Genomic DNA, 24,658 nt, shown 5'->3' with positions numbered 1-24,658 from the left:
CTGGACTTGGGAGCAAAATGCCTGGGTCTAAATCCTGGATCAACCATGTACTGGTGCAATGATCTCAGATAAGATTCCTAGCATCTGCCGAAACCGGTTTGGCTCAATGGATAGAGCGTCGGCTTGGGGACAGAAGGGACCCGGGTTCGATTCCGGTCAAGGGCATGTACCTTGGTTGCGGGCATATCCCCAGTAGGGGGTGTGCAAGAGGCAGCTGATCGATGACTCTCTCCCGTCGATGTTTCTAACTCTCTATCTCTCTCCCTTCCTCTCTGTACAAAATCAATAAAATATATTAAAAAAAAAAAAAAAAAAAAAAGATTCCTAGCATCACTGAACCTAGTTTTTCTCATCTATACAGTGGCACTTATAAAGCACCTAAAACGCATATTTGTTTTAAGGATTAAATGAATTAATTTTTATAAGCCATTTAGAAAAGTATTCAGGAAATATTACACTCTTCATTACTATTTATAAGAGTACTCACAATTAAAAGTCAACTAAGAAATGACATCAACTATCCTCAAAGTATATTGTGTATATGTTAATAAAATGAATACTATAATTGCCCATATTTTTCTCTATGAGAAAAAGAAAAGAATGGAACACAACACCTCTAATTAAACAAAATGCCACCGGTTAAAGAAGAAGTTTCAAAAGTAACGTAGGCTAATTCAGAAATAAATTTGTTGAAATTTTTCTATAAACATTAAAACAATCAAGGGGTTGAAAAAAAGCAGAGTTCATATAGCCTTCTCTAAAATAGGATTCTTTTTGCTTCTCGTTATAAAAAGTGTGGAAGCCTAGAGAAAGATTGGCACTGAAAATATTACTAGACCTGGTATTTCTTCATGCTCATCAGAAAGTTGGTGAAGGTTAAAAAATGCAAAAGAGATCTATTAATTTGGGAAAGAGTATCTATTGTACAAAGTTATTGCTAATTGCCTCAGAAACTTGGATTCATTACTTTATAAGTTACTAAATCATAAACCTGTGATCATCTAATCTTAAACACTGCAATAAGCATCTCCTAACTGTATCTGGTGCCGGGACTGTGGAGTCCTTGTGGTCATAGTTTTATCATCCTCTTCTCACTGATATTCAACAAGTTGATGCAAGTACACACCTTTCTCCCACTATCAGGGACTTGAAGTTATATATGTTTGCATTCTCTTAATACAAAAGTTAAACACTGTATGGCTAAAACAAATGACTGCCCCCATGTGAGATGCCATGTGATATTTATTATAAAGAGAAAAAATATGAACACATAAATTGAGTGCTTTTTATAAAACAAAGAAAACAAATACTTCCATCAAGATTTCAACGTTTTTATGATCTTACCACATTTCCCATAGATTAAATCAAATTGCTGCATTAATTCAGCCTCGGTTTTATATGGAGAGTACTTATAAATTATAGACAATTCCGTTGACAATTTCTGAGGATCATCTGTGACAGATTCTCTGGTTTTTGTTAACCACGAAGGCATTGGAACTACAACCTATTAAAAAAGCACATCAATTTACTATGAAACACACAAAAATCATCACCTTTTTATCTGTTCATAATTCAGTCTATTCTTCAGCCAAAGTACAAAACCAAACATGAATTTACAAGTTTATTTCCCTCCTATATTCTACTTTTATAAGGAAGAGACACATAACATACATACACATGTATATATATATAAATATATGTATATAGAAAGAGTATATATACACACACACACACACGGCTTTATTCTAAAATGGTTCATTGTGAAATGTGGGGACAGAAAGAATCCACTTCTGCTTTCTTTTAAAATACGAGTAAAATGGCAGAGGCAACAACAGTAGCAGCATTTATTGTAGAAACTGGAGAGCAAATATAGCATTTCTAAGAAAAGCAATCCAAAGATAATGCCAGAAAAGAGAAGCAGCCTGATTTATACTTCAGAATCCACTAAAAGACTCCAGAATTGATGACATGAATCAACTCTAGACCTGGGCAAAGGGGAAAAAGAGCTAAATGTGCATTCAGACCCCCATCTGGCAATAAGTCCTCCCCTACCTCCACAAAGACTGGATGTTCACTTTCTGGAAAGACTGGGACAAAGTGTTTCTAAATTACATGACATGCCAAGTATAGCTGTCAAGGGACCTTACTGAGATGAGAGGGATTAAGTGAAAGTGTACATATTGGGTACTAGGAACCTGAGATCTCTTCTCCCATTTAGCTTACAGGAAGATGTCAGGTAGGTCTTCAGGTGGAAGACTGTAGGAGTATTCTCTGAGAAATCTGACAAACCCAGAAGGAAAGACAAAGAAAATTATGTTGATGGTTTCCCAATAAAACAGCCAGCTAGATCTTCCTATCGTGATACTCATAACTGCCAAGCCTCACCACCCACACTCTCAGAGTTTTCAATAGGCATTTTATTAGACTAACCTTTAAAGTACAGCTGGCTCTCAAGTGCTGTTTTGTTCAATGTTCTTTTATTACAATGTCGATGAGGGGGAAAAAACTCTCAGCAGTGGCCACTGCCTGTGTGGAATATGTAGGTTCTCCCCTCTCTATGTGGATTGTCTCCAAGTACTCCAGTTTTTGAAGGAGTGCTCCTAAAGATGTGAACATGAGGTAGACTGGTGTGTCTGAACTGTCCCAGTCAGAGTGCGGGTGTCTGTGAGTGCCCCTGCAATGGAAGGGCATCCATCTCCTCCAGGGTGGTGGCCCTGAACTACTGGGAGAGGCCACCCATGACCCTGTACTGCAATAAATAGGTTGGCAAATAATTATATTGTTAATTTTTCTTGAATGCATGTGTAGCTCATATTTATTTTAATGTTTCATATTGGCAGCATTTTGGGTCTTTCTTTATAAGTCTGGTAATGTTTTGTAACCAGAAATACACTGTAAGAACTTAATTCTTGTTTATATCAATTAGCCTATGTGTAAAATTTGGTTTCACTTGAAGTCTCAGTTTCCAAGAACCTACCTGGGAAGTTAAGTGCGGACATACTATGTTCAGGATGAATAACTATCTAAGGAAAGCCTCTAATATGATAAATAGAGGTCACAAAAATATAAACAAAGCAACTCTGTGGAAACAAAAAACACAGAACTTAAAACTTTTCGGAGAAAAATCAATCATTGTTAATATCTTCAGAGCTCTGAAAGAAAGTACTATATCCTTGAAACAAGAACTAGATATCTTTTTAAAAGGAACATTGAGAGAAAAGAAAAGCCTTCTTGGGAATTAAGAATATGATTATCGAAAGAAACTTTTGTATGAAAAGGTTGGAAGATAAATATTATAAAATCTCCCAGAAAACAAAACAAAAATGTAAAGGACAAAATATAGGAGAGGAAAGAAGAAAATTTAAAAACTGATCTCCAAGAGCTAAGAAATAGAAGCTACAAAAATATCAATATATAGGTAAAATAATCGTCAAATGTTATAGGAAAATGCCCCAAAATTGAAGGACATGAGATTCCAGATTGAAAATGTCCAACAAGCCCCCAGTACAATGGATGCAAACAGAACCACCCAAAGGCAAAACACTGAAATCAGAATACTGGGGACAAAGAAGATTCCATTGACCTTCAAAAAGTAAAGTTCAGGGGGATACAATGGTCACATACAAGACTCGGGAATTAAAATGGCTTAGACTCCTTAAAAACAACACTAGAAATTAGGAGATAATGGAGCAATGCCTTCAAAGTTCTGAAGGAAAATTTATTCCAACCTAGCAATAACACCAAACCAACTATCATTACATTTTCAAGCAAGATAAAAACACTTTCATGCATTTGAGATCTCAGAACATTTTACCTTTCATGCATCCCTGCTAAAATGCTACTGGAGAATATGTTACACCAAAAAGACATGAGATTTAGGATCTGAGATTTAACTTAGAGGAAAGATTCAGAGACTCGCCCGGACAACAGCATGGGCAGATCCCAGGATGGCAGCTGAATACCATCCATGGAAAGCAGAATTGTGAGCAGTGGTAAAGACACAGAAAACCAAGCAGATAGTCGGTGGTAGTGATAAGTACATAGAACACTAAGCAGACAATTATTGATTCCAGGGAAAATAAAAACTTGTGCAGGAGAGAGAAAAAATAACCGTTTATGACATGGTATGATTATGAATGGTGTTTATATAGTCTCATAATATAAATACTGAACATTGTCATAACCATAATTACAAATGAGCTATGAAATTGGAAGGCTATGTGTGTGATAAGAGTACAGGGGGAAAATAGATAAATCCTATTCTTTTATAGTAGGAGGTTAACAGGTAATGCCTAAATCAAATCAAAAGTAGCAATACAATTGCACAAAGGCATGGTTTTTCTTATGATTTCTTATAATGCCAAATTGCATGCTGGAAACACTCATAATATTTTGCAATTTAGTTAAATATTTGTACAGTTTTATTGCAATGTTGACTTTTGTGAATTTATTGATTAAATATCTTGGGGGTGGGAGGAGAAGCACTACAAGCCTATTACACGCAGATATCCAGAATAAAAAAATCAAAAGAATCAGCTAATATTATTGAAAGAAACTGCCTCCATGGAAATGGAAAGAGGTTGTTGGTTTTATTTATTTTTTTAAAATAAGGGTAGGGTGAGCCAAACTGTTTTGATTCAGTGGATAGAGTGTCGGTCTGAGGACTGAAGGGTCCCAGGTTCGATTCCAGTCAAAGGCATGTACATTGGTTGCAGGCATATCCCCAGTAAGGGGTATGCAGGAGGCAGCTGATCGATGATTCTCTCTCATCGATGTTTCTAGCTCTCTATCCTTCTCCCTTCCTCTCTGTAAAAAAAATCAATAAAATATATTTTAAAAATAAAATAAAATAAATAAGGGTAGGGTGAATGGTCCATTTTATTTTATTTTATTTTTAATTTCTTTTTTTAATATTTTATTGATTTTTTACAGAGAGGAAGAGAGAGGGATAGAGAGTTAGAAACACCGATGAGAGAGAATCATCGATCAGCTGCCTCTTGTACACCCCCTACTGGGGATGTGCCTGCAACTAAGGTACATGCCCTTGACTGGAACCGAACCTGGGACCTTTCAGTCCGAAGTCTGACGCTCTATCCACTGAGCCAAACCGGTTTCGGCTGAATGGTCCATTTTAGAAAGCTATAGCACAGAGCATAGGCCCCATTTTGCATGCCCTTAACACACAAAAGGTACAACATAATGCTTAAAGCATTGTTTTTCTTCATGTCAGCATCCCATTGGCTATTCCCTTTTGCCTGCAGACTGTTCCTATTATCCAGCACCACGCTACTGCAGCCAGTGAGCATGCTCTGCTCTTGCTGGGCAATCTCACATTTCCATACTGTCTCTTCAAACCCCATTCTTATTATCTCCAGGTTTGAGACTTTCTGTACACCATTTCTCTCCACAAACCAGCCTTTCTAGTAATAAGATGTACTCCATAAAACCACCATTGATCACTAACGTGTCCATCCATATCGTATCTTTTGACAATTTGTAGCAGCAGGAACACATACTTGTTGAACAGAATTCTTTTTAAACAATTCCACTTTATTATTTAGATAATTCATATGTGTCTGCCTTATTTTGTGGCAGTGCTAAAAAAAACACTCTGATGGTCAGGTGGTCAGTTCCTTAAAATATACGGTACTTATTATACTGAATTATAACTGATGTTTCTAAAAGTAAAACTCAGACACTGCAAATTAATAACATGTCTCTGGGTCATCAAATGGAGTTGAAATTATTATGGTCACTGGAGTTATGAGATTAAGTATATTTCACATTCTGTTTCTTTAGATTTTCTATTTCAAGACTTTGAATCCAACATTCTATTTCTTTTAAGAATGATAATCCATTTACGGCACAAGTGGTATAATTGATTTGCAAGCTTCTTCCAAAAGCAGTTCACTGTGCCAAAAGGAGCCTCTTATTTGGGGAGATTTGTAGATAATGTAAATAAAGTTCTAAAAACTTCCTAGAAGTAGAAAACCCAAGAGAGAATAAGATAGGCCTCCAATGACCCAGCCACTCTTTCTTCATCTCCCAAACATATTCTTAAAATTCTAAATCATAACCAGAAAGAACTCATTGTAGATTTTACCTCCTGAGGTAGGAAATGAAAACAACACAGATACCATTTTAACCAAAAAAAATCTCAACTCTTACCTCACTCAGACCTTCTTCTTCACAGAATGTCTGAGAAAAAAACACACAGGTCATCGTTTCTTCCTTCTTTGTGAAAAGAATAAAGTCTTTTCCAATCCTCATGGACCCACTATATTAAAAATCAAGAACATAGCAGTTTATATGTCAAACACTAAAAAGGAGCAACAGGTAGGCATGATACTGTGTTCTCTAATGCGTTTTCTCTTCATAGAAATAGCTCCACTGTTTTGCTGACCCATCACTGAGAGTTCAATATGTTTTGTTTTTGTGTTTTGTTTTTTTCTCAAAGCAGAACAGATGGGTTTGAACTAGTCCAGGCCCACACTCTTGCGTGAGACATGACTTCCAGAGATAAAGATGGCCTGGGGTTGAAGAAGAGCACAATCATCTGCCTGTAGCAGTTGCCACACTGCTGATTGTGGCCTTTGGCCTTGCTTTTCATTGAGATACTAGAGGCCATGCCATGGAGGGGTGATCCCTCAGCCTGGCCTGCCCTCTCAGTCTGAGATCCCTCAGGAGCAGGAGGTGACCTGGAGATCAGGGGAAGGTGACACCCCATCACACCTTTGCTGCTGCCTCTGCTGGCAGCACAAGCCTCGCTGGCCCTGATTATCTGAATCTTGGGTGGCCCTGGACAGCTTGGCAGCTGCCATCCGAGGCTTTCCTGCACCTAGGGCCGGCCCTGGGTAGCTTGGGGGGACAGAAGGCAGGCGCACAGAGCAGCCAGGCCCGCACTGTCCCAGTGGGCCTGAGGTAACTGGGCACCACCATCTTGTGGCTGTGGGTGCTGCCATCTTTGAGGGTGGGACAGTCAATTAGCATATTCACTCCTTATTGCCTGTGGGTGCTGCCATCTTTATGACGGTGTGAGGATCAATTAGCATATGCCCTCTTTATTAGATAGGATTTTACTGAAATAAACCATGGACACAAATGGCATTTATGCTAAACTATGCTTTGAGAAATAAGAAACTACAGAGATGCAATTAAGCTCAGAAGTACAGCAATTCATGAAAGAAGATTCATCACTTATTTTAAAATTAAATTCTAAAATGTTGTAAAGATCAAGTCACTTAAGGGTATGGATAATCCAAACCAAGGTAGAACTCCCAAGTTTATATTCTTTTTAAAGTTTTATAAACTTGGACCATCCTAATATATAAAAACCCAAGGATCCGTAACATCAAAAATGACCGAAGACTCAACCAACCTGAAGTCAGTGCTGGGTAGCCATGGAGACCCAGCACTGACTGCAGCCGCTGTGGGAGCCCCAAACCAGCACTGACTGCCAAGGGGGCTGCGGATCAGGCCTGCAGAAAGGCCTGGGGAGGAAAGGCAGGGTCTGATCTGTAGCCTCTGTAGAAGCTGCTGATCAGCACTTGCCCCTCTCTTTTGCTCTGGGCCTGGCCAGCAGCCATGCCTCTTTCTCTGAGGCATCCCCTGGGGCTGCTAATCAGTCCCACCTCTCTGATAAGGCCCATTGATACGCCCAGAGACACTGACTGGCATAGAACCAACCAATCAGAACTAAATCTGGGTGAACTGTGAGGAGCCAATAACTGCCTAAGAGGTAGAGCTTTTGACATTGACCTGCATAGAAACCAACCAATCAGAACCTAATCTGGGTGAACTGCAAAGACAGAACCTAAGGTAGGGGCTGAAGAGGGATTTTAAGGGCAACAGCTATTTGATGTAAGGTGTAAAAACGTGGTTCAATTTTTTAATGACCAGTTTGGCAGTAGAGTGCATATGGCTATCAATCCAGATAGAGGGATTATGTATTTTTGTCTGCCAAAAGCATTTCCTCCTACTGAAAAAGGCTTCTCTCACCTTCCATTTAAGCAATCCTATCCTATATAATTTATCTATACTACTAAAAGGGTAATATGCTAATTAGATTGGGTTGACAAGCCATCTTCCAGACATCTGACTTCCTTCTGGACAAAGCTATGGTGGTGGGGTCGAGGCAGGGGTCATTAGGCACAATCAGGCCGAGAGGGGAGGACAGTTATGGATGAAATTAGGCCAGCAGGGGAGGGCAGTTGGGAGCAACCAGGCAGGCAGGGGAGGGCAGTTGGGTACAAGATCAGGCCGGCCCAGTTGGGAGTGAGATCAGGCCAGCAGGGGAGGGGAGTTAGGGGCAATCAGGCAGGCAGGCAGTGTCACTTAGGGGCGATCAGGCAGGCAGACAGAGAGGTTAGGGATGGTCAGTCAGGCAAGCAGAGGTGTTACAAGCAATGAGGCAGGCAGGCAGAGACAGTAAGGGGTGATAAGCCAGGCGGGCAGGTGAGCAGTTAGGAGCCAATGGTCCCAAATTGTGAGAGGGATGTCCAACTGCCTGTTTAGACCCAATCCCTGTGAGATCATGCCTAAACCAGTGGTCACACATCACTCAAGGGGTCCCCAATTGGAGAGGGTGCAAGCTGGACTGAGGGAACCCTCCCTCCCCATGCAGGAATTTCATGCACTGGGCCACTAGTTTCTAGATAAGATTGTCTTAAACTAAACATTGTTCCATTATCAATAATATATGCCTTAAAGAAAAGAAATTCTCACCTTTTAAGACCATTGCCATATTGCCCAATAAACTTCAAGGTTGATAACCGTTTCTTGGATGTTCCAAAGTAAATAATATCTGAGGCTTCCTCTGTAATCCACAAAAGTATTTTAGGTGGTTAGGAATTATGAGTAGTTCACAGGCGCCAGACATCCAGTTCTTAGCACATCAAGCATATCTCAGAACACACATCTCTTGGATCAGCCCAAAAGAAAGGCTCCTTATCAGGCTCCATAATCTCTGGCCAGGATCTTAATAGTATTATATTTAAGGAGGTCAGACAGACCTAGCCATGTGATTTTAGGGTAAATAAGAGTTTAAAACTCTGAAGTTTAATTTCCATATATCTAAAAGAGAACTACTTACATTTATTTATTTTTTTTTTAAGGTTATAGTAAGTGTGCATTTTATTTATTTATTTTTTTTTTTTTTTTTTTTTAGGTCAGTACACGGTCAAACCAGAGGTTTATTTTGTAAATCAAAGTGTGATCTTTACATATTTTATTGATTTTTTTTTTATTGCCCCCCTCCCTCCCTCCCACACAACCCCTCCCTCCCCATAGTTTTATGTCCATTGGTTGTACTTATATGCATTTATACAAGTCCTTCGGTTGATCTATTATCTCCCCCTGATATCCCTACCCTCCCCACTGTAATTTGATAGTCTGCCTGTTGCTTTACTTTCTCTATATCTGTCTCTTGGTTCATCAGTTTATTATGATCTTTATCATCCACCGATTAAAAGAGAACTACTTACATTTAAAAGATCATATACTATGACCAAGTGGGAATTATTCCAGGGATGCAATATATGCAAATCAATAAATGTGATACATCACATAAACAGATTGGAAGACAAAAATCATATGATCATATCAATTGAAACAAAAAAGCATTCGACAATATCCAACTCCCTTTTTTTTCATAACCATTATCAGCAAAGTGGGATAGAGGGACCATACTTCAACATAATAAAGGCCATATATGACAAACCTACAACACACTTAATGGATAAAATATTAAAATTATTTCCCCTAAGAAAAGAAACAAGACAGGGATATCCACTTTTACCTCTCTTACTCAAAATAGTACTAGAAGTGCTAGCCACAGTAATCAGATAAGAAGATAAAAATTTAAAAAATCATTCAAATTGAAAAAGAGAAAGTAAAATTATCAATATTTACAGATATAATATTATACATAGAAAACCCTAAAGACTCCATAAAAAAACTACCAGCTTTAATAAATGAATTCAGCCAAAACCGGTTTGGCTCAGCGGTAGAGCGTCGGTCTGTGGACTGAAAGGTCCCAGGTTCGATCCCGGTCAAGGGCATGTACTTTGGTTGCGGGCATATCCCCGGTAGGGGGTGCGCAAGAGGCAGCTGGTCGATGTTTCTCTCTCATCGACGTTTCTAGCTCTCTATCTCTCTCCCTTCCTCTTTGTAAAAAAAGCAATAAAATATATATTTTTTAAAAATTTAATAAATGAATTCAGCAATGTATGTAGCAGGATACAAAATTAACATTTAGAAAACCATGTCATTTTTCTTTACCAATAATGAACTCTCAGGAAGAGAAATTAAATAATCCCATTTACCATTGCAACTACAAAAAAATTAAGATAATTAGGAATAAACTTAACCAAGGAGGTACAAGACTTGTACTTAGAAAACTACAGGACGTTGAAAAAAGGGATAGAGGAGAAACCAAGATGGCGGCATAGGAAATTGCCTAACTGCAGCCTCACACAACAATTTCAAAAAATACAACTAAAATACAAAATGGACATTATCCAGAACTACAGGAAAGTCGACTGACTGGAAATTCTACAACTAGACGGAAAGAGAAAACCAGAAGGAAAATCAGAGGAGCTGTAAAAGCCTAAGGTACGGAGACACGGTGTGCGCGTGGAGAGAGGACTGAGCTGGAGAGGAGGGGGAAGCTGACTGCCTGGCTGGCGTTCCCTAGCGGGAAGAAGATAAAAGCTCTGGACTATGCTGAACCCCAGTTCTGACTGCACTGAACCCCAGTTCTGGGCGAGACCCTGGGAACCCAGGCTTATAAGGAGGGAATCTGGGCTGTAAGGCAGAAATTCAGGGTAGCGGCGAAAGGCAGAGTCCTGGAGGTGCACACATTGTACGCAGAGGAAGGACTGTTGACTGTGCTGCTGGATTGCCAAAGGGAAGGAGACTAAAGCTCTGGACTGCACTGAACCCCATTTCCAACTGCACTGACCCCCAGTTCATGGCTCATTGGGGGAGAGACTAGACTGTCTGGTAGCGGGCGAAACTCGAGGACACCTTTCTCTCAGAGGTGCTTGCAGCGAGTACAAAAGACACTGAGGAACTAAGTAGATATTTCTCCAAAGTGGACATAGAGAAAGCTAAGAGATATCTTTTAAAAATGTTCAAAGTCACTAATCATCAGAGACATGCAAATTAAAACAACAATGAGATACCACCCCACACCTGTTAGAATAGCTAATATCAACAAAAAACAAGTGCTGGTGAGGATGTGGAGAAAAGGGGACCCTAGTACACAACAGGCGGGAATGCAGAGTGATGCAGCAACTGTAGAAAACAGTGATGAGATGATATATTTTTCAAACCCTAGACACAACGCATAGAACTTGATAACACAACACATAGACCTATGGAGGTTCCTAAAAAAATTAAAAATGGAACTCCCACTTGACCTAGTGATCCCACTTCAAGGAATATATCCTAAGAAATCAGAAACACCAATCAGAAAGAATATATACACCCCTATGTTTATAGCAGCACAATTTACAATAGCTAAGATTTGGAAATAGCCCAAGGTCCATCAGAGGATGAGTGGATAAAAAGCTGTGGTACATCTACACAATGGATTACTACTTGGCTGTAAAAAAAGAAGTAACTCTTACCATTTGCAACAGCATGGATTGACCTAGAGAGTAGTATTATGCTAAGTGATATAAGCCAATCAGAGAAAGTATCACATGATCTCACTCATATGTGGAATCTAATGAACAAAATAAACTGATGAACAAAAATAGATCCAGAGACATAGAAGGATGGAACCGACTGAAAATTTCAGAGGAAATGTGGGGGTGGGACTTGGGGAGGGAGAGATTAACCGAGAAACTTACTATGCTTGTATGTATAGCCCATGGACACAGATAATACTGTATTGAAGGCCTGGCAGGGGCAGATGTAGGATGGAAGGGGTCAATGGATAAAAAGAAACAAGAGACACCTGTAACACTTTCAACGATATACATTTGAAAATAAAATAAAAGGGAACTATTAATACTTGTAACACAGTTGTTAATAAATATAAATAAAATGAATTCAATAAGATGATGTATTTTCAAACCCTGGACACAACACATGGAACTTGATAAATTTTAAATATTATGATTACTTGTACCACTAGTAATTTTCTATAAAGTTGGCCTTTATCGAGCCCCATGTGAATCTAGAAGAAGTAAATGATTTCACGTCTGATACAACCTAAGGAAGAAGGGCTATTTGTTTCAGACTTTTAGAGTTAGTCTCCTGTTCTCTTAAAGGCATTCTAGAATTCTAGAGAAAAATCTTCTGGATTCCAGAAAATACATACCTCCAGAAACAAAAAGCTCCAAGGGAAACAAGAATAGATAGAAATACGTCTCCCAATTGGCCTGCTTGAATACATGCTTTAGAATTGTTCTGAGGACCTTGTATCCTCTGGGGGCACCTGGTTTAGGGTGTGTCAAAACTACCAGACACTCTGCTTGTCAGAACCTAATCTGACATTCAATCTCTTGTTCTTATCCGGGGCTGGATATTAGGTGAGGGTATCCATACTGATAATGTTAACTACAATTTATTGTTTAGTGCGTTCTAGGTGCTATCAATATACTTTACATGTACCACTTAATATTGATAACAAACCTACAAGGAATAAATTATTATTGTTCTTTGCATGTTACAGATGAGGAAATTTAAGTTTAAGCAGTTTATGTAACCTTCCCAAGGTCACACAGCTCATAAATGCTACCATCAGAATTACAGCCCAGACCAGATTTGTCAAAGACCAGATCCCAGGATTTTCATTACACACCACATAGACTTCCATGTATGGCACCAGAGATCAGGGCAGAGAGTCAGAACACTGAGTAGAACAGACATGACCCCTGCCCTCAACAACTTTGTGTCATGGTAGGAGAAACAGACTGAAAGAAGTAGTCAAATAAACAAGACCATTTCTAAAAGTGAGGGGGCAAATGACCCAAGAAACTGAAAGCATTACTAGGGAGTATGAATTGTATTCTAAGGTAATGAAAATCCATTAAGAGTTTTTATAAACAGAATAATGTGATATGATTTATGTTAAAAGAAAAAAAACTACTTAGGATTTCTGTATGGGGAACAGCCTGTCCTGGTACAAGACTGGGGGTGAAAGAGTTTGGAAATTATTGCAGTCATTTCCTGTGGGTCCAGATTGATCTGGCTCAGGGTGGACAACAGACAGATTCTATTTTCAGTCATCAGATACACTCCTCCTTCTAACTTATTACTCAATTTCTAATCAATGTTAATAAAGAATTGCTCTCTCAACACTTGTAAGCTTTTAAAAAAAAAAATACGACTTTATATGTCAACTAACGTGTTCCTTCTGAAGATCTGAATCTTTGTCACTTTCTTGTGTTTTGATCATTTTGTTCATGGAGCCATATAAAATGAGTTGCTTTTTCTTTTCTTTTTTTTAAAGAATTGCCTTAAAATGTATCCCATATTCTGTTATTTATTTTAAGAATTCAGGAAAATGAACTTAGCATTCATCCTAGACGTGGGAAACAGAACTGCTTTTTCAGTGTGGTTTTCTCACAAACTCTGCTCTCTTGTTTAGTTAAACTAAAGAACCAACAATACTTCTTCATCAAAATCACCTGGAAAAATCAAAATTTTTCAAAGTTAGAATGAGAACTGAGTAGACTATCTGAGCATTTCTAAACTCGCTAGCTAATAAATTACTCTATGAATATTCAGACCAAGATGGAACTTCCAAGACTAAGAAGACAGAAGCCGATAATAACTTTACTTTGTATTCTCAGCTGCCATCAGCATGAATAAGCTTTCTTTTCTCTGGTGTAAAGCTGACCTATACAGTCCCATGTTACTTGAACTCCCTCACTGTTTTTAAGTCTTGGCTTGTGGCACATACACAAGTGTTATAAGAATTCAGGGTTGTGCGAGTCCATGTAAATCAAGCCCTCATCAGAGGAAATAAATAACAATTCAATTCCACAGCAAACAGGTATTATGTACCTATGTGCTGGCTTTTTCCAGACTTTATGATACAAAGACAGCCGTGTAATGTATTGTAGTTATTCATTATTATAGGTACATCTAATCAAAGCAACTAAACCTTTGCACATGCAAAGAAAAATCACAAACTGCTAAATACAAAGAAAGATGACCTCTACCTCAAGGTTAAGCAGGAATTTTTAAATAGCCTAAAGGCTTTGGAAACTGCCTCAGAGGTCTCGTAAGCAATATCTGAAGGATGGTCTAAAAACAATCTCAGAGTGCAACCAGTAACTAATTGTATTCCATTCACTCCCAGATACTTTTTCGTACAAGTAATTAGGTACCCTCTGCCTTTCATTTTTCTGGCAATATTTATTTACTCTCACTTTTGTCTTTGTTTTACATGGTTGCAATGAATTTCTGTCAGCTGAAATATTTAAACCTAAAAAGTTCAACAATACATTAAGGCTGGGATTTATTTACCCTAATAGCTCCATACCTGCTTTTGCACAGATACTTCAATTTACTTTTATTGATCTTATGAGTTCTATTGTGTAAAGTATTACAAATAGTTATTTTATGAGTTTTAATACTGTTCCCTCTAACAGCCAGTTAGGTATCTAGATAATTAACTTACCAGGGCTCATACCACATCCATCATCCAGAAAGCACAACATGAATCCGCCCTGCAGTTTTTCATTATCCACTGTAAGAGAAAGCAGTTATTACTAATAAATATTGAGCCTACTGTGTTCGTCAGAAAGACATGCTGCTCACAGAATTGCTCATCCTCCTCAAATGCAGCCACTAAGTGATGACAGTTATGGTACAGTGATAGAGCTCAGAAAAGCATTTTGACTACAATTTCACACAGAAAATTGCAAGGGGAAAACAATCAAGCAACAAAAAGGCTTTGAATTACTATAAAACACCTGCACATTAATGAACTAATGATATGCTCAGCTCTAGAATGTGACTGGCCCATTAGACTCTACATATTCCCTCCCTAGGGGAAAGGTAGAGTGTGGTGTGACCTCAGGATCCCTCTGTCCTAACTGACCAGCCTATATTCCCTTCCTCCAAAGATCAATTCCAAAGCCAAGCAAGGCCATTCTCATTCAATTCATCAATCTCTCTTCCAACTAGTTAAATCCCATAAGAGCCATTTGAGCATGCTTCTTTTGTCATTACTATTATTATTTTATTGTTGCTGTTATTATTGGTGTAGATTTTTTTTTTTAGTTTATAAGTTTTTGCTTATTTCAATGTCACACTAGTCATAGGCCCAAAATTACAAAGAAATGACCATTGTTAAAAACTTTCAGAGTTCTGACTATTAGTAAACTCAGGTTTTTTTTCAGTAGTCTTTAATTATATATTTATCCAATTTGAATATTTTACTATTTATACCAAACACTAGAAATATCTACCAATTCTAAATAACACCTTTCTCCCTTCCTAGGAACTTGCCGAGATGGTGAAGGCAAAGAAAGCTGCTCAAGAGCAACCACTAAAGCCAAGCGGAGCCAAGAAATGACTTAAGACCATCTTTGTTGTGTGTGCATTTTTATTATAACACGGAAATACTTTACAAATTTTCACTTAAAATTATACTTATGGTGACCATTTGAAATCATGCCATTCCAACATAATTTCTCAGGGATCTACCGTTCACTGTGGTAGTCTTATCCTTTGAAAGTTTGATGCAGTATTTCATTCAAATTTCCAAGTACCACAAATGGTCTTGGGAGAGGGAGCAGGAGGCAACCGATCAATGTTTTGCTCTCGCATTGATCTTTTTCTCTCCTTCTCCCTTCCTCTCCCCCTAAAATCAATAAAAACAAACAAAAGAGAAAAAATGTATGGAATGCATACCCATATTTACTAAATTACACACAAAGAGATAAAACACCCATGGATAAACATATATTTAGTTTGAAATTTATAGCCCTCAGGTTACTTGAAGGAACCTAAGCCTAGAGAGTAATTCAGGGGCCTCAGTAAACAATTTGGAAATGAGCCCAATACCTAGATTAACTTCGTATACCCATACAAATTCTATCTATCGGTGCATACCCCGTTTCTGGTTTGTTTGTTTATTTGTAAAAATCAATTTGCTAGGTTTATAACCATAGTAAAATTTGTTGCAATAAAAAAAAAAAAAAACTTTATAGCTCTGGCCAGTGTGTCTCCGTTGGTTGGGTGTCATCCGTGATCCAAACATGCCCAGGTTTGGGGCTGGATGCCGATAGGAGGCATCCAGGAGGCAGCAGATCAATGTTGTGCTTTCACATTGATGTTTCTCTCTCCAACCCCCACCCCTTCCTCTCTTTCTAAAACAAATCAATAGAAATATTAAATAAAAAGAAAACTTTAGCCCAGCAGGTGTGGCTGAGTGATTGTCAATTCATGCACCAAGCAGTCACCAGTTACATTCCCAGTGCACATTCCTAGGCTGCAGGCCGAATCAGGAGAGAGCCAATTGACTTTTCTCTCTCATCAATGTTCCCATCTCTCTCCCTTTCCCCTCCTCTCTCTCTAAAGTAATAAAAACATTTAAAAACAACTTTACTGTCTCTCACCATCAGAAGGCATGTTCCATGAGTGCAGAGACTTAATCCAAAATTCTGCTCAATGCTCCCTCCCCAGCACCCAGAGTAATTACTCAGTTCATTCATAATAGGCCCTCACTAAACTGTTATTGAATAAATGAATGAACCTGTGAACGAGTCTACCTCTATTCTTTTCCTCATGGTAATTCCTCAGACAAGAATATTATTTTCTTCTGCCAACACTACTTGACAAAAATCACATCCATATTTCAAGCCCCAGCTCTTTTATGTGAGGCATTCTCTCTCTTTGTTCCCACCATACTCTGGGCCTCTCCTGGGCAAGAGACACTTATTTAATTTTACTCTATGTAATCCTTTATAATAAAAGCCTAATATGCAAACTGTCCCATTGATGGAATGACTGGTCATTATGACGTGCACCAACCACCACAGGGCAGACGTTCAACGTAGGAGGTGCCCCCAAGCCCGAAGACCCAGGACAGCCAAGGTAGGTGCCAGTGAGTGGCCCCTGATCACCCTGCCAGCTGCCCCACAGATCAGCCCTGACTGCCTACCAGGCCTAGGGACACTACCCATGCACGAATTTCATGCACTGGGCCGCTAGTTAGATATGTAAGGGAAGACGCCACTTCTCCACTACTGCTGTTTCCTTCAGTGTGGAATGGAGTTGAGCAGTATTAGTAAAGAGGCCCTTCGCTGTCCCTGGACTCACTTTCCCCACGGCAGTGAGCTCACTCTCTGACTGGTAATTTGGGGAGGTCCTGCTCAGATCCCTCCTGTTCCCTCTGGGGAGTGAGCTGCCTGCAGAGAGCAGAGGTCCTCTGCCCTATCCTCAGGGCAGAGCCTATGCCACTGGTGGGAAGTGCCTGGTTCTGGATTTGATCAGCAAGTCTGCTGGCTCTCACACCAAGCTCCATACTCTCACCGGGCACTTATCAGTAATAAAGAATGACAGTTGTTTTCTTTCTCCTTATCATAACATGGAGGTAGAAAGGGAAGAATACTGTCATTTATAACGTTTCAGATCTCTCAAGATGTCCATGTCTCTCTCCAGGGTGAGCCATACACACCCACCTGCACAGGATCTAAACACTTTGAACTGAGTTGCTTTTTAAATATCGATATGGATTTACATCGTGGACATATTCTCTCGCCTGTATTAGCCAATATTAGCCAGCATCTACAGGAGATCTGACACAGTTGGGGATGGGAGTCATTTTTAACACCACGGGTGCTTCTCTAGGAGTGTTCACTGCAGGGCGGGTTCACAGAACCTAACCTCCTTCGCACCAAATTCTAATGAAATGGACGAATAAGAGAAATAAGTACTTGGTGACTAGAAATGAAGTTAATGAAGAAAATGCATTTGGTGTGAATTTTATTCCACTGGAACATTCATACTGCACACTCACGCATTTCAAAACTGTATTAAGTTGAGATGATGTATACTTAATTGTAAATACTTGCTAAGTTAACACCCTTTTAAAAATAAAACTGTTTTCTCGTGGCAAAGAGCCTGTTCCGAATCAGTCTGAGGCTTTCACAAAACCCTGAAAGATCTAACTTTGTAAAAGGTCCTGTCACAAGTGAACAGTGTCACCCCAGCAGCGTACTTATCTCAACCCGGCTCCATGGGGTCACTGCAGCCATGAAGCACTTAGATTACATCACACACCTATAGGATGTGGGTGGATTTCATGGAATAAAATAAAAGCAAAATACAGGCTTTTCCTTCGGAAGAAAAAAAGAAGAAAAAGGAAGCAAATCTGCTCACCTGAAAACACATCGAGTCTTGCAGCCCCGGCATCTCTGGAAACAACATAAAAATATCGTTGTTTCAGTGTGAAATTGTCTTTAAAAATTACCTTGATCAGAGCTCATGGAGTTCCCCACCTGTGAGGGGCGGGTGGCCTGGTGGTTGCGGCCCCCTGCTGGTCGAGAGAGAAACAGCCAGCAGGGAAGAGGGGTGGGGGGTATCCCAGTCCAAGCCAGCGCATCAACCCTCCAAGTGTAAGGTGACCAGACTTCCCGCTTTTAGCGGGGCAGTCCTGATTTCTAACAATTTGTCCCGCGTCCCGCGGCGTTTTGAAACAGTCCGGATTTCGGGACGCGGGACAAATTGTTAAAAATCGGGACTGTCCCGCCGAGAGCGGGAGGTCTGGTCACCTTATCAAGTGCCAACTCCCCCACACACTCCAGCCTTCTGTCCTTAGAGCCCCATCCCAGGTTGCAAAAAAGCCTGCCTGGCCTCTCTGAACACAGCGTTGGGGTGGCGCCCCCTCCTCCCCTCCCGGGTGCCTCTTGCTCTGGATGGAGTTTTTCCCCAGATTGCCTAGGGCTGCCTTCACAAACAATGGCAGAGGTGAGTAGTTTCAACAGAGGAAATGGAGCACGCAGGAATAAAAATACTTCCTATGTGGCCTTCTGCAGAGAAGTATGCTGATTTCCCACTCTATGTGGTAAGATTGCTGGGATAAATTTTTCTTTTCTTTTTTTCTTAATTTTCTACAATTCACAGATATTATTTGCGTGTATTTTAAAGTAAAAACTTAAAAAGGGAAGGAGAAAAGGCCAGAAGATCCTAGCTTCAATATCAAGGGTGTGAGAGAAAGGAGAAAGATAATGAGGAATAAGGTTTTAGATGCAGTAAAGGGTATGTTGAGAGAATGAAGGATCTAAAAGGAAGCTTGGAATAATAAAAACAACCAGATTCTGATGGGAAAATCTGAGTCTCTTCCCAAATTTCCATCAATCCCAACCCAAAACTATCCCGTAGAAATCTCAATATGTGCACTATTCTTGTTCTGCATGCCTAGTTTCAAAGTTAGCCCCTTAGCTCCTTCCTCTAATCAGTTGCTTCTTTAAGCTCCTCCTATGTAGGAATTCTGATGTTACCACTGCCATTTCTTCAGAATTTTCTGGTATCAGAGAGGCACTGAATGAAGTATTTTTTGAACTATTTTTTTTTTATTATTTTTACTATTAGGAGGATACACTTCTAATTTTTGCCACAATTGCATGAAATGTAGCTATCGCTATCGTTATTTCCACTATGTAATTATACATCATTCAAAGTACCATGTACACAATAGGTGCTCAATAACTACCCCACACTGAAAGTTTTCAAAGAAACTGTTTCCTCACAGAAATTCTAGGTGTATAAAGGCATAAAACAATAATTCACCTTTATAACACATTAAGTCATTTTATAATGGACTGTAATTTAGCCCAGATCAATTTCTCTCTAAACAGCTCTTATATTTGCAGAGGCTCCTAACCACACCTTCCTGTACTGCCACCTATTTTCCTTATCGGTTTACAGCATTCTTTTAATATCTAACTGTTCTAATTTTGAAAACCATAGGAAATCATCAGAATCTTGAGTAAAATAACTTTTTAGAATAACATGGAACTATACGAAGATCTTTATGAGACCAATCAATCATCTTGGCTAAATCTATTAAACAGCTCCATTTGATGTGAAATACAGCATTTTGCATCTAAGCAGTGGTGATAAAGCCAAGTGTTCGCTGACTGAGGACAGAGGAACTAGGAGGTAGGGCTGGCTGTATTGCCATTAGGAATGCAAAGCTGAAGGCACACGCTGGTCCAAAGAGATTTTTTTATATGGTACCTCCTATTTCTTAAACATTATAAACAATTCCTTTTTTCTTCCTTTTTTTTATATAAACACTGTGAATTTTCACTATAAACCCAACTAACACGAGACAGGCCACACTTGGTCAGGAGCTGCCAGTTTACAAATGCTGCTCTAAGAATTGCTTTATTGATCACATTTCTCTCGCTCCCCTAAATCTGAACTCAATCTTTCTTTGCCAATCACCCTCTCCTGCATAAACTGTTTCTGTTGTCCTATTTCTTCTACAGTCTGAGTTTATCTGCTCTCCACTATTGAATGAATGAGTGAAACAATTTCAGAGGAGAAGACAGTTAGCAAAGTAGACAAACATGTTCTTTCAGAGTAACCAATGTCTTCTTTCAGAGTGACAGGGCGCAAGTTGCTGAAATGGACACTCAGTGGGAGGAAGGACTAAGGGATACCAAAAGGTCCTTGCTTCTGAGCTGTGGGCAGAAGCAAATAGTAGCAATCCTGAAACCCTATAGGGAGACTAATCAAGAATTTCCTGAGTCTTAGTCCCATCCTTGTTTGCTACTTCTAAGTTGAGTTCAGGGCTCTCCTAACCAATCAACTTTATTATTTTTCTCCTCTCCCCACCCCTTCTGTGATAACTGTGATTCCATTAGTTCTACAAAGAGAGAATTTTATATAAGAAGTTGTTAGTTGACTTTTCCCTTAGTACAGGGCACTGCTGTACAGAAAGTTCTGGATGGCTAGTGAACTAACTACATCCTGCATTCACACTCAGTCATCTCCCTTCTTAGACCAAAAAAGGGGACAAATGCAAAAAGTTTAAGTCCATTTGTCAACCTGTGGCAGGGAATTTAGGTCTCTCTACTGAGATCCCTGATCTAACAACTTCCTAGTACTTCCTGGGTAGACTGCTTTCTGTAGAAAAGGTGGGTAAAATCTTCCATTACAAGAAAATACAAATACAAACAAATGCTGTGCCATATTTGATTAGCTGAAAACAGACTCACAGGCCCCACAAATACGCTTAAGTGGCGCTTACTCTGTTAATGAGGGTTCTTTAAACACCAGTGCCTTTGTCAGAGACAGTAAAATGGGGTAGGGGAGTTCTAAACAGACTAAATTTGAATTCTAGTTCTGCCAATATCAATTATGACCCTGATTAATTCATCTAACCTCTCTGCGCATCAACTTCCACATTGTAGAACTGAGATAAGTACAGCCACCTCAGAGTGCTGTTGTAAAGATGAATGAGCTAATACCCATCTATAAAGTGCTTAGAGCAGGGTCTGATGATAGGAGATCAACAACAGTTAGCTCTTTTCTCCTTAACAATGCAATTCGATTTGATGCAGACTTCAGTAAATGCCCAAACTTAAATCTAAATTCTCAAGACACAGTGTATGTTGATATGCAGTGTAACTCGAAAACATCCAAATGACTACCTGCTGTTCCATGCTTATTAACACAGAAACAGACCCTCACTTTACCAGTACCTGCACTTCAAGTTTGATCATAAAATACAAACTGAGTAATTCCTCCTCTCACCTGTTTCTTTCCCCCCCCACCCCCCTATAAAATTTTTAATAGAATTAAATTCACAAAATATTGCAGGTGGGAAGAAATGATATTATAATTTCATCTTCAAATAAAACAAAACTGGAATTGTGTGAGATGCCCCCAGCAATCTTTGTTCACTGATGAGCCTTACCTTGCATTGTCCAGCAATTCTGCCAGGGCTCCAAAAAGGAAACTGTGTGTGGTGCTGGTGAAGACAGAGAGGGAAAGCCAAAAGTTACACTGACTCTGGAACCAGTGCAACAGGTTCTAGAAAGTTGCAGACCAACGTTCTCCTGGTCTAGACAGATAATCTGGTAAGGAGTTATTCTAGAAACAACTTTCTCAGCGCCGTCAAGATTCTGAAGCACATTCTGAGCTTCATTACAAAGCCAGCAGGGCTAACAGGATGGCCGAAATACGCTGTCTACTCCAAATGAACCAAGACTTCACAGGCCTTCCTGGACTTAGAGCAAAATGCTTTGTAAGTATTTGCTCAAGTTTTTTTTTGTTGTTGTTTGTTTGTTTTTAAGTTCACTCTGACAGCTTTCAAAAATGGACCATTTGGGGGAGCAAGAACAGGAAACAGAGAACCCAGGTTAGAGGCGATGTGGAGGGGTCCCGAAGGGAGGTGGCAGCGGTTTGGAGTAGTCAAAGGGAGTGGAGATGGAGAGGAACAGATGAATTTGAGTCTCTGAGTCCTCGTTAGAGACAGCATGAAGGGGACTTGATGATGGCTTGGATGGTGGATTGGACAGGAGAAGTGAAGCAAGGAAGAAATACAAAATCACTCCTGTTTTTACTGTGGGAATCTCAAACAAAACGACCTGGGGGAGTGAAGGAGATGCCAGTTTGTATCTGATTTTGCTTCTGCTTGTGCTGCTGTCAATTTCGTTATTCAGTGTCCAGACCTCCAACTGGGTGATTTGGGGGAGGGGAGATGTGGGAAGCCATATAGGCAGAAGCTATGCAAAACTGAGGCTGAGGAACTTCCCAGGGTTAAATTCCCAGTCCTTCCAAAACTGGGCTTATAATTTTTCTAAAATGCAACTCAAAAGTGCTGTTTCTTCATTTGTCTCCCACCTCTGTTAACTTAATTAGTGTCCTTTCCAGCTTGCAATTATTCTCCATCATAGAGAAATAAAAACTAAATATATGCTGAATAGTACCTGTTTTACTCATATTTTCTGTAAAAATTGCTCTGTCCCATACAGCTGGCTAATCCTGGTTTTCTTTACACTTTTTCTGTGGTTTCAAATCTGGTGCATCCGTTGTATCAGTGATTTTCAGCTGGCGTGCCACAAGAATTTTTAAAACATGCAATACCTGACTCTTTAGTCAGAGGCACTGACCTCTTTTTCTTTAGATTGTCAAATTTAAAAAATGGCAACAGCCAACACAACAATAGCTGGCTGGTGTGAATGCATCAAAATGATACCTACTTTTTTTGGTCAGATCAGCAAAAAAAAAAAAATAGAAAATACTTTTTGGTGTTCTGCAAAACTTTAGTAACTAGTTTCTGTGTGTACAAGATGAAAAAGGTTGAAAATCACTGCTTCATATCAATCAGTGCTTTCAGAAAATCCAAATTCTGAACGATCCCCCCAAACAACACACCACTGTGAATTACACGGCAGTCCCTGCTATGCTTTGCTCTGTTGGAAATGGCACATAGAATAGGAAAACCTGTCTTCTTCCTCTGCAGTCTGAGCGTCTGAAATAACACCTAGTCAGCAGCCAAAACGCATCTGTGCCTGAGAGAGAAGTCAGAGGGCCCATGTAATAACCAAAATGTGAGAATTCTAACCTCAGAGAGGTTTTTAGAAATACTCTGGAGGCCACAGACACTGGAATCAATAAATTACAAATTACTCCCTGGAGGCAACTTTAATCTTTAAAATGTCAGGATATTGGGCAGGAAAGTCACTAGAGATGGGCAACCTTGGTGGAATGAGGGTTCTGCTGGCCTACAATTCCACAGTTTTGTTAAAGGGAAAATGTAGGGCCTTCCTACCAAGTGGAGTTTATGGGGGGGGAAAAAATAAAAAAGGGTTTAGCCTGGCCCAGAATATCACTTTATCTTTGTTTTATTCTTTTTGAAGCATACACTTTAAATAGTGTTTTTCTTTTTAAAGCATCGATAACTTTATTTTTTTTTTCTTTTTAAAGCATAAATAACTGTACTGTCTTCTTTTTAAAGCATAGACAGCTTTAAATAAATAAATATTACCGTAAGTCAATGATACCAAGTTGACGTATTTCGCTAGGTCCTGGGAGAAAAGACCAAACTTTTCACGGTGAGACCCTCCCCCCTCCCCCACCCCCACCCCCACCCCGTCCAGGCTCTACCGAGTCACTCACGAGTTGGCGTGGATGAAATCCAGATGCAGCTGCGCCCGCCGCAGAGCGGCATACTTGTCACCCATGTCCTCGCAGGCGCCCCACGCGCCCCTCAATCACACGGAGGTCCCGCCCGTCCTCCAACTGTTGGCTCGTGCCCACACTCACGCCCGCCCGGGAGCCGCGCGCGCCCCCTGGTGGCCGGAGTGCGAAGCTCACTCTGCTCTGTTGGCTGGCCTCTGGCAAGATAAATTGTTGCTCAAAGAGGAGCTTTGAGCTCTGCCTGGTGTGGCTCCTTGGTTAGAGCGTAGGCCCACCGCACCAAAGGGTAACCTGGTTCGATTCCGGTCACAGAGCGCTTACGTGAATCCTCCTCTCGCCCACCCAAGCCTCACCCTCCCCTTCCACTGTCTAAAATTCAATGGGGGAAAAATATAGCCTCAGGTGAGGCATTTTTAAGTGGCCAATCAAGATTGGGGAGCAGGAAAAAGATACAAAGAACAAATTGATGTTTGACAGAAGGGAGAGGAGGTAAGAAGATGGGTGAAAAAGAGGAAGGGATTAAAAAGTACAAATT

The 24,658-nt window shown here is 39.9% G+C and overlaps 1 protein-coding gene across 1 annotated transcript in view; it reads right to left on the bottom strand.

The window, feature by feature from the left end:
• The window catches only part of MORC1 (MORC family CW-type zinc finger 1), a gene marked incomplete at both ends in the record, with an annotated part of 135,467 nt that extends 111,300 nt beyond the window's left edge, over positions 1–24,167 (bottom strand). Inside the window, 7 exons of the mRNA XM_084870422.1 lie at positions 1,345–1,504; positions 6,169–6,277; positions 8,725–8,815; positions 14,639–14,707; positions 18,349–18,383; positions 21,896–21,949; positions 24,103–24,167. Of these exons, the coding sequence (XP_084726548.1) occupies positions 1,345–1,504; positions 6,169–6,277; positions 8,725–8,815; positions 14,639–14,707; positions 18,349–18,383; positions 21,896–21,949; positions 24,103–24,167 (583 nt within the window). The remainder of the gene's footprint in view (positions 1–1,344; positions 1,505–6,168; positions 6,278–8,724; positions 8,816–14,638; positions 14,708–18,348; positions 18,384–21,895; positions 21,950–24,102) is intronic.
• Between the last annotated feature and the right edge of the window lie 491 nt (positions 24,168–24,658).

Source organism: Pipistrellus hanaki (genome assembly GCF_964339955.1).
Source record: "Pipistrellus hanaki genome assembly, chromosome: 2".
In the NCBI taxonomy this organism is placed as follows: Eukaryota; Metazoa; Chordata; class Mammalia; order Chiroptera; family Vespertilionidae; genus Pipistrellus; species Pipistrellus hanaki.
The sequence above is the reverse complement of the archived record's forward strand: the minus strand, read 5'-3'. Positions and strand labels throughout refer to the sequence as shown.